Source organism: Oncorhynchus tshawytscha, unplaced genomic scaffold, assembly GCF_018296145.1.
Source record: "Oncorhynchus tshawytscha isolate Ot180627B unplaced genomic scaffold, Otsh_v2.0 Un_contig_740_pilon_pilon, whole genome shotgun sequence".
Lineage (NCBI taxonomy): Eukaryota > Metazoa > Chordata > Actinopteri > Salmoniformes > Salmonidae > Oncorhynchus > Oncorhynchus tshawytscha.
Genome location: NW_024609694.1, coordinates 214,206 through 229,360, shown reverse-complemented (window position 1 = coordinate 229,360; position 15,155 = coordinate 214,206). Strand labels below are relative to the sequence as shown.

General features: G+C 44.9%; 1 protein-coding gene across 5 annotated transcripts in view; it reads left to right on the top strand.

Moving 5' to 3' along the window:
• Window positions 1–584: 584 nt before the first annotated feature.
• Window positions 585–15,155, top strand: part of LOC112235712 (glutamate receptor 2-like) — a 68,079-nt gene continuing 53,508 nt past the window's right edge. For 2 of the 5 annotated variants that reach the window (XR_006082600.1, XM_042316989.1), the window contains exons 1-3: window positions 585–1,022; window positions 3,786–3,926; window positions 14,305–14,544. Coding sequence is in view for 4 of the 5 variants with exons in the window: in XM_042316989.1 (XP_042172923.1) it covers window positions 893–1,022; window positions 3,786–3,926; window positions 14,305–14,544 (511 nt within the window). In the remaining variant the exon portion in view is untranslated. The remainder of the gene's footprint in view (window positions 1,023–3,785; window positions 3,927–14,304; window positions 14,545–15,155) is intronic. The other 3 variants (XM_042316988.1, XM_042316987.1, XM_042316986.1) reach the window with 3 other exon arrangements.

Here is a 15,155-nt window from a genome sequence, read left to right as displayed (position 1 = left end):
GCTTACTAAAGTCATGACAGGGAGAGTCTGCATAGCGACCACATCCGTTCCCTCTGAGAGGGTCTTCTCGAAAACGGGATAAATATTTACTGAGAGAAGAAACCGCTGCTGGTTTTAACATGGCAACAAAGAGGAGAGAAAGAGGGACCAGTTTAATGTTTTAAGTGGGATGCTGCAGTTTTGCACATTGTTATTGCAATATTCTATTATGCTGATTGTATTCGTTTTGAATTGTTAGATTTATATGCACTTTGTTTATATACATTAAAAAGTTTAAATGTAAATGTTTAATAGCATTATTTTTCAGTACAAACCAATGCATTTTTAAATATATTGTGGTTAAGGTAGAGTATGATTTCATTTAATAATTTAATTAGAATTGTTTTAACACCAATCATAGTCAAACTATCGCAAAGTGTTTGACTTGAGAAAATACAAAACATTTTTTAAAGAGCCGTTTGGGAGCCAAAAGAGAGCTGAGCAGAACGATCCGGCTCACTGAAAAGAGCCGGAATGCCCATCAGTGATGTGGACTGTTTCCCCAACAACCTGACTCGGCTGCTCTCGGCTCTTTCCGTTCTCATCGGTATTCCGAAACTGTACGCACGCTATCGACGATGAAAAGGCTCCAGCAGTGTTCGCGCGCCTCATAAAGAGAGAGAGAGAGAGAGAGACACAGAGAGAGAGCCAGAGATCCGCAGAGCTGGAGCGATCTTCCCACGACCGAACCGCTACAGGACCTGAGACCAGTGCATTAGACACGCAACCCCCTGCTGTGGGTTCCCTCTGCTGTCCGGTAACCAGGTCGCCATGCTGACCGTCTGATTAGCCGTCTGTGTGCCTGTCTGGAGGAACTGACCGTTATTCGGTGTACTGGGCCGTTATTCAGTGGATGTATGTCGACGCCTCTCGGTATGAAATGTCTGAACTAACAACGATGAGGAATCTGCTGCTCGTGTTTCTCCTAACTGTCATCTGCTTGAGACGCGAGGCGCTCTGCGGTTCTCCCAGTGTTCAGATCGGTAGGTACATTCATATATATTACATATTGAAAATAAATAATTCATATAACATATAAATATATATATTGCATTAGACAGTGGTCTATGTTGTCTCCGTGTACTGACACGTAGTGTGGTTATTAGCCTGCCTAACACTGGAGCGGTGGTTTCATCTGCATTACACTGCATCTGAGATGGCGGGAGGGAGAAACGGGGGAGGAGGGAGAGACAAGGGGGAGAAGGAGAGGGAAAGAGAGGAGAGCAAGAGGGAGATAATGAGGAAGGAGAGAGAGAAGGGGAATTAAGGAGAGAGTGAGTGATGGGGTATATATAAGCTATTGAGAAGGCAGAAGGGGTTCCAGGCCTGGTCTTTAAAACAGATTTAAAGATGCTATTATTAATGATCAGGTCTGCTTCCTGCTGCATTATCATGGACGACAGAACTGGGTATCATACCAGGCCTTGATTATTATTGGTATTATTATGATTATTATTATACAGTAACAGCAGTCAGGGATTCAAGGCCTGTTCCAGACAACCTCACAGTGACTTCTCATAGACTGATAGTTAAATAGGTCTGTTTCAGTTCAATATGTCGGTTTTAGTTCAATATATCTATTTCAATTAAATGTGTCTGTTCAGTTAAATGTGGATGGCCGTTTCAGTTCATTATGCATGGAAGTTTCAGTTCATTGTGCATGGAAGTTTCAGTTCATTATGCATGGCAGTTTCAGATCAATATGGCTGTTTCAGTTCAATATGGATAGCTGTTTCAGTTCAATATGGCAGTTTCAGTTCAATATGGCTGTTTGAGTTAGAAATGGAAGGTTGTTTCAGTTCAATATAGCTGTTTGAGTTATATATGGATGGCAGTTTCAGGTCAATATGGCTGTTTCAGTTCAATATGGCTGTTTCAGTTAGATATGGATGGCTGTTTCAGTTCAATATGGCAGTTTCAGTTCAATATGGCTGTTTCAGTTCAATATGGCTATTTGAGTTGGATATGGGAGGCTGTTTTAGTTCAGGTTCAATAAGGATGGCTGATCCAGTTCAATATGGCTGTTTCAGTTAGATATGGGTGGCTGTTTCAGTTCAATATGGCAGTTTCAGTTCAATATGGCTGTTTCAGTTCAATATGGCTATTTGAGTTGGATATGGGAGGCTGTTTTAGTTCAGGTTCAATAAGGATGGCTGACTCAGTTCAATATGGCAGTTTCAGTTAGATATGGGTGGCTGTTTCAGTTCAATATGGATGGCTGTTTCAGTTCAATATGGACGGCTGTTTCAGTTCAATATGGCTGTTTGAGATAGATATGGAAGGCTGTTTCAGTTCAATATGGACGGCTGTTTCAGTTCAATATGGACGGCTGTTTCAGTTCAATATGGATGGCTGTTTCAGTTCAATATGGATGGCTGTTTCAGTTAGATATGGATGGCTGTTTCAGTTCAATATGGATGGCTGTTTCAGTTCAATATGGACGGCTGTTTCAGTTCAATATGGACGGCTGTTTCAGTTCAATATGGACGGCTGTTTCAGTTCAATATGGACGGCTGTTTCAGTTCAATATGGACGGCTGTTTCAGTTCAATATGGACGGCTGTTTCAGTTCAATAAGGATGGCTGATTCAGTTCAATATGGCTGTTTCAGTTAGATATGGGTGGCTGTTTCAGTTCAATATGGGAGGCTGTTTCAGTTCAATATGGAAGGCTGTTTCAGTTCAATATGGCTGTTTGAGATAGATATGGAAGGCTGTTTCAGTTCAATATGGGAGGCTGTTTCAGTTCAATATGGAAGGCTGTTTCAGTTCAATATGGCTGTTTGAGATAAATATGGAAGGCTGTTTCAGTTCAATATGGATGGCTGTTTCAGTTCAATATGGCTGTTTCAGTTCAATATGGCTGTTTCAGTTCAATATGGCTGTTTCAGTTCAATATGGATGGTCATGGAAATATGTAGATGTTGATGCAGCTGAACATTCTCTCTGTTTAATACAGACAGAATCAGTGTTTCTAAAGAAGATCTCTGTTTAATACAGACAGAATCAGACTATTTCGTAACCAAGCCGTTCTGGGTGGACAACGTCAGAAAGTTGAACCACAGAAGACAGGGAAACAACATACAGAGTACTGCCAGACCGGCTAGATAACCAGCTAAACATTATCCCAGAGTACTACCAGACCGGCTAGATAACCAGCTAAACATTATCCCAGAGTACTGCCAGACCGGCTAGATAACCAGCTAAACATTATCCCAGAGTACTGCCAGACCGGCTAGATAACCAGCTAAACATTATCCCAGAGTACTGCCAGACTAGCTAGATAACCAGCCAAACATTATCCCAGAGTACTGCCAGACCGGCTTAGATAACCAGCTAAACATTATCCCAGAGTACTACCAGACCGAATAGATAACCAGCTAAACATTATCCCAGAGTACTGCCAGACCGTTGCTAGATAACCAGCTAAACATTATCCCAGAGTACTACCAGACCGGCTAGATAACCAGCTAAACATTATCCCAGAGTACTGCCAGACCGGCTAGATAACCAGCTAAACATTATCCCAGAGTACTGCCAGACCGGCTAGATAACCAGCTAAACATTATCCCAGAGTACTGCCAGACTAGCTAGATAACCAGCCAAACATTCACCTTGTGTGTGGGGGGTTCTGTGTGTGTGTGTGTGTGTGTGTGTGTGTGTGTGTGTGTGTGTGTGTGTGTGTGTGTGTGTGTGTGTGTGTGTGTGTGTGTGTGTGTGTGTGTGTGTGTGTGTGTGTGTGTGTGTGGAGGGCTGTTCCCACGCGGTGCTGATCAGGAGTATAGTGCGTTCCGGATTGGAATGGTCCAGTATGGAACCCAGGACTTCCGCCTCACTCCTCACATAGACAACCTGGAGGTTGCCAACAGCTTCGCTGTCACCAACTGCTGTGAGTAACACACACACACAGACGCACACAGACACACACACACAGACACACACAGACACACACGGGCAGGGGAGTGAAGGGGTGGAGAGATGAGGGTACCCTGCATGATGATTGGGGCAGTCCGCTGCCTGTTTGTAGGACGGTTGGTCAGAAGAGAGAGCAGGTCCAGCCTCTCCTCTAAGTTCTCTCTTACTTCACACGCTGCTCTCACCTTACAGAGAACCAGCCAGGTCGTTCAAGATTGACCAAGAAATTGGACGTCTAGCCATGTCCCGAGGACATGGGGCATTGCTTTCAAAACCTGTCACTAGGGGGAAAAGTGAGCGCTATTACCATCAAATAGGCTGGGGTTTTGTGGACTGAGTTGGTGGATGGATGTCCATCAGTGGAGGCTCCTCAGAGGAGGAAGGGGAGGACCATCCTACTCAGTGAATTTCATAAAAATTAAAATAGTGAAACATTAAAAAAGTTATATTTTTTAGATAAAACTATACTGAATATATTCACATCACCAAATAATTGATTAGAACACACTGTTGTTTTGCAATGAAGGTCTACAGTAGCCTCACCAGTACTCTGTAGGGTAGCACCATGGTGTAACTGGAGGACAGCTAGTGTCTGTCCTCCTCTGGGTACATTGACTTCAATACAAAACCTAAGAGGCTCATGGTTTTCACTCACTTCCATAGACTTACACAGTAATTATGACAACTTCCAGAGGACGTCCTCCAACCTATCAGAGCTCTTGCAGCATGAACTGACATGTTGTCCACCCAATCAAAGCATCAGAGTATGAATTTAGTACTGAAAGCATCTCTCTAGCAAAGAGAGAGAAAGACAATAGTTGAACAGTTTTTTACACATTCATTTATTCCTAAATTAAGGAGAAGCGAGAGAGACAGAGACAGAGGAGAGCTAGATATATTTTGTAGTATATACAGTTGAAGTCGGAAGTTTACATACTGTCACGCCCTGGCCTTGGTTATCTTTGTTTTCTTTATTATTTTGGTTAGGGTGTGACACATACACCTTTGCCAAATACATTTAAACTCAGTTTTTCACAATTCCTGATATTTAATCCTAGTAAAATCCCCTGTCTTATGTCAGTTAGGATCACCACTTCATTTTAAGAATGTGAAATGTCAGAATAATAGTAGAGAGAATGATTTATTTCAGATTTTATTTCTTTCATCACATTCCCAGTGGGTCAGAAGTTTACATACACTCAATTGGGGTCAAACGTTTCGGGTATCCTTCCACAAGCTTCCCACAATAAGTGGGAATTTCGGCCCATTCCTCCTGACAGAGCTGGTGTAACTGAGTCAGGTTTGTAGGCCTCCTAGCCCGCACACGCTTTTTCAGTTCTGCCCACAAATTTTCTGTAGGGTTGAGATCAGCGCTTTCTGATGGCCACCCCAATACCTTGACTTTGTTGTCCTTAAGCCATTTTGCTTCGGAAGTATGCTTGAGGTCATTGTCCATTTGGAAGACCCATTTGCGACCTAGCTTTAACTTCCTGACAGATGTCTTGAGATGTTGCTTCAATATATCCACATAATTTTCCATCCTCATGATGCCATCTATTTTGTGAAGTGCACCAGTCCCTCCTGCAGCAAAGCACCCCCACAACATGATGCTTCACGGTTGGGATGGTGTTCTTCGGCTTGCAAGCCCCCCCCCTTTCCCCCCTTTTCCTCCAAACATAACAATGGTCATTAAGGCCAAACAGTTAAATTTGTATTTTATCAGAACAGAGGACATTTCTCCAAAAAGTACGATCTTTGTCCCCATGTGCAGTTGCAAACCGTAGTCTGGATTTTTATTGGCGGTTTTGGAGCAGTGGCTTCTTCCTTGCTGAGCGGACTTTCAGGTTATATCGATATAGGACTTGTTTTACTGTGGATATAGATACTTTTGTACCTGTTACCTCCAGCATCTCCACAGGGTCCTTTGCTGTTGTTCTGGGATTGATTTGCACTTTTTGCACCAAAGTATGTTCATCTCTAGGAGACAGAACGCGTCTCCTTCCTGAGTGGTATGACATCTGCGTGGTCCCATGGTGTTTATACTTGCATACTATTTTTTGTACAGATGAACGTGGTACCTTCAGGCATTTGGAAAATGCTCCAAAGGATGAACCAGACTTGTGGAGGTCTACAATTTTTTTTCTAAGGTCTTGGCTGATTTCTTTTGATTTTCCCATGGTGTCAAGCAAAGAGGCACTGAGTTCTAAGGTAGGCCTTGAAATACATCCACAGGTACACCTCCAATTGACCTGGGGTGGCAGGTAGCCTAGTTGTTAGAGCGTTGGGCCAGTAACAAAAAAAGGGTGTGATGGTGTGGGCATGCTTTGCTGGTGAAACCATCAGTGATTTATTTAGAATTCAAGGCACACTTAACCAGCATGGCTACCACAGCATTCTGCAGCGATACGCCATCCCATCTGGTTTGCATTTTTCAACAGGACAATGATCCAACACACCTCCAGGCTGTGTAAGGGCTATTTGACCAAGAAGGAGAGTGATGGAGGGCTGCATCAGAAGACCTGGCCTCCACAATCACCCGACGTCAACCCAATTGAGATGGTTTGGGATGAGTTGGACCGCAGAGTGAAGGAAAAGCAGGCAACTGTCACGCCCTGATCTGTTTCACCTGTCCTTGTGTAACAGTATAACTTCCGTCCCCTCGCCCCGGGCTCGAATCAGGGACCCTCTGCACACATAGACAACTGACACCCACGAGGCATCGTTACCCATTGTGCCACAAAAGCCGCGGCCCTTGCAGAGTAAGGGGAACAACTACTTCAGGTCTCAGAGCGAGTGACATCACCGATTGAAACGCTATTAGCGCGCACCACCGCTAACTAGCTAGCCCTTTCACATCGGTTACACTTGTGCTTGTCTCCACCCCTCTCCAGGTGTCACCCATCTTCCCCATTATCCCCGGGGTACTTATATCTGTGTTCTCTGTTTGTCTGTTGCCAATTCTTCTTGTTTTTCAAGTCAACCAGCGTTTTGTCTCAGCTTCTGTTTTTTCCAAATCTCTCTTTTTCTCACCCTCCTGGTTTTGACACTTGTCTGTCCTGACCACCTGCCTGACCACTCTGCATGCCCCTGACATTGTACCTTTGCCTCTACTCTGGATTATCGATCCCTGCCTGCCTTGACATGTTGTTTGCCTGCCCCTGTTGCTGTAATAAACTTTGTTACTTCAACACAGTCTGCATTTGGGTTTTACCTGGAACCCTGAGAGCAACAAGTAATCAGCATATATGGGAACTCCTTCAAGACTGCTGGAAAAGTATTCCAGGTGAAACTGTTGAGAGAATGCGAAGAGTGTACAAAGCTGTCATCAAGGCAAAGGGTGGCTACTTTTAAGAATCTCAAATATAAAATATATGTAGATTTTTTAACACTTTTTTGGTTACCAGATTATTCCATATGGGTTATTTCATAGTTTTGATGTCTTCACTATTATTCTACAATGTAGAAAATGGTAAAAAATAAAGAAAACCCCTCAAATGAGTAGGTGTGTCCAAACTTTTGAGTGGTACTGTATATACTGTATATATATATATATATATATATATATATAAATATTATGTTTATGTTTCATATCATTTACTTAGTTACTTAGCTAGCGAATGCAGCTAGCTAGTTTAGCCTACTCAAACACCCGGTTCAAACAGAGAGTGTTGCTATATTAGCTAGCTGACTATGGCTATCCAACAGAGAGGGATGCTATATTAGCTAGCTGGCTATGGCTATCCAACAGAGAGGGATGCTATGTTAGCTAGCTGACTATGGCTATCCATCAGAGAGTGATGCTATGTTAGCTAGCTGGCTATGGCTATCCAACAGAGAGGGCTGCTATGTTAGCTAGCTGGCTATGGCTGTCCAACAGAGACGGATGCTATGTTAGCTAGCTGGCTACAGATATCCAACAGAGATTGTTAGTTAGCTGGCTATGGCTATCCTACTCTGGATCAGAAGGTTGCGTGTTCGATCCCAGTCGTAACCCTAACCCTTTTTATATAACCTTTATTTTATTTAACCTTTATTTAACTAGACAAGTCAGTTAAGAACAAATTCTTATTTACAATGACGGCCTACCAGAAGGAAAAAGACCTACTGCGGGATGGGGGCTGGGATTAAAAATTTAAAATAAATAAAAAATATAGGACAAAACACACATCACAACAAAAGACAAGACTACATGAAGAGAGACCTAAGACAACAACATAGCATGGCAGTAACACATGACAACACAACATGGTATCAACACAACATGGTAGCAACACATGACAACACAGCATGGCAGCAACACATCATGGTAGCAACACATGACAACACAGCATGGCAGCAACACAACATGGTAGCAACACATGACAACACAGCATGGCAGCAACACAACATGGTAGCAACACATGACAACACAGCATGGCAGCAACACATGTCAACACAGCATGGGAGCAACACAACATGACAACAACATGGCAGCAACACAACATGACAACAACATGGCAGCAACACAACATGACAACACAGCATGGCAGCAACACAACAAAACAACAACATGGCAGCAACACAACATGACAACAACATGGTAGCAACACAACATGACAACAACATGGTAGCAACACAACATGGCAGTAACACAACATGGTAGCAGCACAAAACATGGTAGAAACATTATTGGGCACAGACAACAGCACAAGAAGGTAGAGACAACAATACATCACGCAAAGCAGCCACAACCACCAGTAAGAGTGTCCATGATTGAGTCTTTGAGGGAAGAGATTGAGATAAAACTGTCCAATTTGAGTGTTTGTTGCAGCTCGTTCCAGTCGCTAGCTGCAAGAAACTGAAAAGAGGAGCGACCCAGGGATGTGTGTGCTTTGGGGACCTTTAACAGAATGTGACTGGCAGAACGGGTGTTGTGTGGAGGATGAGGGCTGCAGTAGATATCTCAGATAGGGGGAGTGAGGCCTCAGAGGGTTTAATAAATAAGTATCAACCAGTGGGTCTTGCGACGGGTATACAGAGATGACACGTTTACAGAGGAGTATAGAGTGCAGTGATGTGTCCTATAGGAAGCATTGGTGGCAAATCCGATTGCCGAATGGTAAAGAACATCTAGCCGCTTGAGATCACCCTTACCTGCCAATCTATAAATTATGTCTTCGTAATCTAGCATGGGTAGGATGATCATCTGAATCAGGGTTAGTTTGGTAGCAGGGGCGAAAGAGGAGCGATTACGATAGAGGAAACCAAGTCTAGATTTAACTTTAGCCTGCAGCTTTGATATGTGCTGAGAGAAGGACAGTGTACCGTCTAGCCATACTCCCAAGTACTTGTATGAGGTGACTACCTCAAGCTCTAAACTCTCAGAGGTAGTATTCACACCTGTGGGGAGAGGGGCATTCTTCTTACCAAACCACATGACCTTTGTTTTGGAGGTGTCAGAACAAGGTTAAGGGCAGAGAAAGCTTGTTGGACACTAAGAAAGATTTGTTGTAGAGCATTTAACACAAAATCCGGGGAGGGGCCAGCTGAGTATAAGACTGTATCATCTGCATATAAATGGATGAGAGAGCTTCCTACCTCCTGAGCTATGTTGTTGATGTAAATTGAGAAGAGCATGGGGCCTAGGATCGAGCCTTGGGGAACTGCCTTGGTGACAGGCAGTGGCTGAGACAGCAGATGTTCTGACTTTATACACTGCACTCTTTGAGAGAGGTAGTTACCAAACCAGGCCAAAGACCCCTCAGAGACACCAATACTCCTTAGAATGGAATGGTCTACCGTATCAATAGCTTTGGCAAAGTCAATAAAAATGGCAGCACACAATTGCTTAGATTCAAGGGCAATGGTGACATCATTGAGGACTTTTAAGGTTGCAGTGACACATCCATAACTTCAGCAGAAACCAGATTGCATACTAGAGAGAATACTAGAGACATCAAGAAAGCCAGTCAGTTGATTATTGAAGTTTTTCCAACACTTTTGATAAACAGGGCAAAATAGAAATAGGGGTGTATCAGTTAGGATCAGCTTGATCTCCCCCTTTAAATAAAGGATGCACCGTGGCTGCCTTCCAAGCAATGGGAACCTCCCCAGAGAGGAGAGACAGGTTAAAATGGTCAGAGATAGGCTTGGTGATGATAGGGGCAGCAACCTTAAAGAAGAAAGGGTCTAAACCATCTGACCCAGATGTTTTTTGGGGTCAAGGAGCTCCTCTAGCACCTCAAAATCAGTGACCGCCTGCAGGGAGAAACTTTGTAGCGGGACAGGGGGACAAGAGGGAGGAGGATCGGGGATAGTCACATCAGAAGGGGTGGGAGATGAGGAAATGTTGGACGGGCAAGGAGGCATGGCTGAGTCAAATAGGAATCCTGACTTAATGAAGTGATGATTAAAAAGTTCAGCCATGTGCTCCTTGTCAGTAACAACCACATCATCAACATTAAGGGACATGGGCTCCTTGTCAGTAACAACCACATCATCAATATTAAGGGACATGGGCTCCTTGTCAGTAACAACCACATCAACATTAAGGGACATGGACAGCTGTGAGGAGGAGGGTTTATTCTCCAGGTCTTTAACCATTTTCCAGAACTTCTTGGGGTTAGACCCACATAGAGAACTGCTCCTTAAAGTAACTACCTTTGACCTTCCGGATAGCCTGAGTGCACTTATTTCTCATTTGTCTGAACGAGAGCCAGTCAGTGTGCCGAGCCAAATGCCAAATGGGATTGTTGAGTTCGAGTAACTCTGCCAGATCACGGTTGAACCAGGTGCCGAACCTGTTTTTAATTCTAATTTTCTTTTCCGTTACATGTTTGTTGACGATACCACAAAAACATAGAAAAAAAGAAGGTCCAAGGGACTTCGACAATCAAGCTGATTCTGTACCAATTTACAGAGGCCTTTACGAACACAGGCTGTAAAACAGTGGTCACTAAGGTCATTAACCCTAACCATAACCCTAACCCTAACCTCCACTGAGCAGCCATTACAAACACAGGCTGTAAAACAGTGGTCACTAAGGTCATTAACCCTAACCATCACCATCACCCTAACCTCCACAACACAGGCTGTAAAACAGTGGTCACTAAGGTCATTAACCCTAACCATCACCCTAACCCTAACCTCCACTGATGTTCAGTGGTGTAAAATACTTAAGTGAAAATGCTTGTTTTCACGTCTGGACACACACACACACACACACACACACACACACACACACACACACACACACACACACACACACACACACACACACACACACACACACACACACACACACACACACACACACACACACACCCACACACACCACAACACACACACACACACACACACACACACACACACACACACACACACACACTCACACACACACACACACACACACACACACACACACACCCTCACACACACACATCCTCACACACACACACACACACACACACACACACACACACACACACACACACACACCACTCTACTCTACTCTGTGATCCACTCTACTCTACTCTGCTCTGTGCTCTACTCTGCTCTGTGATCTACTCTGCTCTGTGCTCTACTCTGCTTTGTGATCTACTCTGCTCTGTGATCCACTCTACTCTGCTCTGTGATCCACTCTACTCTGCTCTGCTCTGTGATCTACTCTACTCTGCTCTGTGATCTACTCTGCTCTGTGATCTACTCTACTCTGCTCTGTGCGCTACTCTGCTCTGTGATCCACTCTGCTCTGTGCTCTACTCTGCTCTACTGTAATCTACTCTGCTCTGCTCTGTAATCTGCTCTGCTCGGTGATCTACTCTGCTCTGTGCTCTGCTCTGCTCTACTGTAATCTACTCTGCTCTATGCTCTGCTCTGCTCCATGCTACTCTGCTCTACTGTAATCTACTGTGCTCTGCTCTGTAATCTGCTCTGCTCTGTGATCTACTCTGCTCTGTGCTCTGCTCTGTGATCTACTCTACTCTACTCAGCTCTACTTACTCTGCTCGACTCTAAACTTCTCTGCTCTACGCTCTGCTCTAATCTAATCTACTCGGCTCTACTTACTCTGCTCTACTCTAATCTACTATACTCTGCTCTGCTCAGCTCTGCTCTACTCTGTTTTACTCTACGCCCTACTCTGCTCTGGGATCTACTCTACCCTGCTGTATTGTAGTCTGCTCTACTCTACTCACTCTGTGCTGTACTCTGCTCTGCTTTGCTCTACTCTACGCTGTGTTAGTTTGCTCTGTGCTCTACTCTGCCCTACTCTACGCTGCTGTACTCTACACTACTCTGTATTCTGCTCTACTCAAATCAACTCTGCTCTGCTTTATTCTACTCTGTTCTACTCTGCTCCATACTCTACTCTGCTCTGTGCTCTACTCTGCTCTACTCTGCTCTGTGCTCTACTCTGCTCTACTCTGCTCTGTGCTCTATTCTGCTCCGTGCTCTACTCTGCTCTACTCTGCTCTGTGCTCTATTCTGCTCCGTGCTCTACTCTGCTCTACTCTGCTCTGTGCTCTACTCTGCTCTACTCTGCTCTGTGCTCTATTCTGCTCCGTGCTCTACTCTGCTCTACTCTGCTCTGTGCTCTATTCTGCTCTACTCTACTCTGCTCTACTCTGCTCTACTCTGCTCCGTGCTCTACTCTGCTCTACTCTGCTCTATTCTGCTCCGTGCTCTACTCTGCTCTATTCTGCTCCGTGCTCTACTCTGCTCTACTCTGCTCCGTGCTCTACTCTGCTCCGTGCTCTACTCTGCTCTACTCTGCTCCGTGCTTCTCTGCTCCGTGCTCTACTCTGCTCTACTCTGCTCTGTGTGCTCTACTCTGCTCTACTCTGCTCTGTGCTCTACTCTGCTCTATTCTGCTCCGTGCTCTACTCTGCTCTATTCTGCTCCGTGCTCTACTCTGCTCCGTGCTCTACTCTGCTCTATTCTGCTCCGTGCTCTACTCTGCTCTATTCTGCTCCGTGCTCTACTCTGCTCTATTCTGCTCCGTGCTCTACTTTGCTCTACTACAGTGTTGTAATGGAGACCAGGCCATGTCTGACTGATGCTCTACTACAGTGTTGTAATGGAGACCAAGCCATGTCTGACTGATGCTCTACTACAGTGTTGTAATGGAGACCAGGCCATGTCTGACTGATGCTCTACTACAGTGTTGTAATGGAGACCAGGCCATGTCTGACTGATGCTCTACTACAGTGTTGTAATGGAGAAAAGGAGAAGGCCGATGGAACAGCGGTTAGAATGGCTGACTGAGCCCCCCCCTCTCATATACACACACACCAACTAAAGCAGAGCCCTGTTTTCAGCCAATGCCTGCCTCTCTCTGCCTGCCTCTCTCTGCCTGCCTCTCTCGGCCAAGGAGCCTTAGTTAAAACTGGGACACAGCGAGACACACACAGCCACCCCCCCCCCACACACACACAGTAACGTGTATTCCCTCAGTAATGCAACCATGTCGTCTCTCTCTCTCTCTCTGCTCAATGGCGTAAAAGCGGTGTGTGTCTCATGACAAAGCAGGAAGGTAACACAGGGACTGTTTTTCCTTTAGAGAATAAAGGAATCAGGGCGCTGAAGTAGGACAGCTAAATATACTCACACACACACACACACACACACACACACACACACACACACACACACACACACACACACACACACACACACACACACACACACACACACACGCACAGACACACACACACACACACACACACACACAGACACACACACACACACAGACACACAGACACACACAGACACACACACACACACACACACACACACACACACACTCTAACAGACACACACACAGGTGTAGGGGCGCGGGCGCACACACACACACCCTCAATCACAACCTCTAACAAACACGCACAGGTACACACATACACTCAAAATAAACTGTTATTCATGACACCAATGTAAATGTAGCACGGTTAGCATGGTGCTAGTGATAGGTTTAGCATGGTGCTAGTGATAGGGTTAGCATGGTGCTAGTGATAGGGTTAGCATGGTGCTAGTGATAGAGTTAGCATGGTGCTAGTGATAGTGTTAGCATGGTGCTAATGATAGGGTTAGCATGGTGCTAGTGGTAGGGTTAGCATGGTGCTAGTGGTAGTGTTAGCATGGTGCTAGTGGTAGGGTTAGCATGGTGCTAGTGATAGGTTTAGCATGGTGCTAGTGATAGGGTTAGCATGGTGCTGGTGGTAGGGTTAGGATGGTGCTAGTGGTAGGGTTAGCATGGAGCTAGTGATGGGATTAGCATGGTTCTAACCAACCCTCTCTCTCTCCCTCTCCCTCCCCTCCCCATCTTTCTCTCTCTCTTCCCCCTCCCCCCTCCTCCCCTCCCCTCTCTCTCTCTGCAGTTTGTTCCCAGTTCTCCAGGGGTGTCTATGCCATCTTTGGTTTCTATGACAAGAAGAGTGTGAACACCATCACGTCTTTCTGTGAGACCCTCCACGTGTCCTTCATCACACCGTCCTTCCCTGCTGATGGACTCAATCAGTTTGTCCTTCAGATGAGACCCGACATCAAGGGACCTCTGGTCAGCTTAGTGGAGTATTACAAGTGGGACAAGTTCGCCTACCTCTATGACAGTGACAGGGGTGAGTCTGCTACCTATACATCTATTCATACAGCGCATTCAGAAAGTATTCAGACCCTTTGACTTTTTACACATTTTGTTATGGCTTATTATAAAATGTACTTAATTGTTTTTTCCCCCCATCAAACTATACACAATACCCCATAATGACAAAGCAAAAACAGGTTTTTAGAAATGTTTGCAAATTTATTACAAATACAAACTCAAATATCAGATGTACATAACTATTCAGACCGTTTACTCAGTACTTTGTTGAAGAACCTTTGGCAGCCTCGAGTCTCCTTGGGTATGATGCTATATAAGCTTGGCACACCTGTATTTGGGGAGTTACTCCCATTCTTCTCTGCAGATCCTCTCAAGCTCTGTCAGGTTGGATGGGGAGTGTCGCTGCACAGCTATTTTCAGGTCTCTCCAGAGATGTTAGATCAAGTTCTGGGCTCTGGCTGGGCCACTCAAGGACATTCAGAGACTTGTCCCGAAGCCACTCTTGCGTTGTCTTGGCTGTGTGCTTAGGGTCGTTGTCCTGTTGGAAGTTGAACCATCACCCTAGTCTGAGGTCCTGAGCACTCTGGAGCAGGTTTTCATCAAGGATCTCTCTGTACTTGGCTCCGT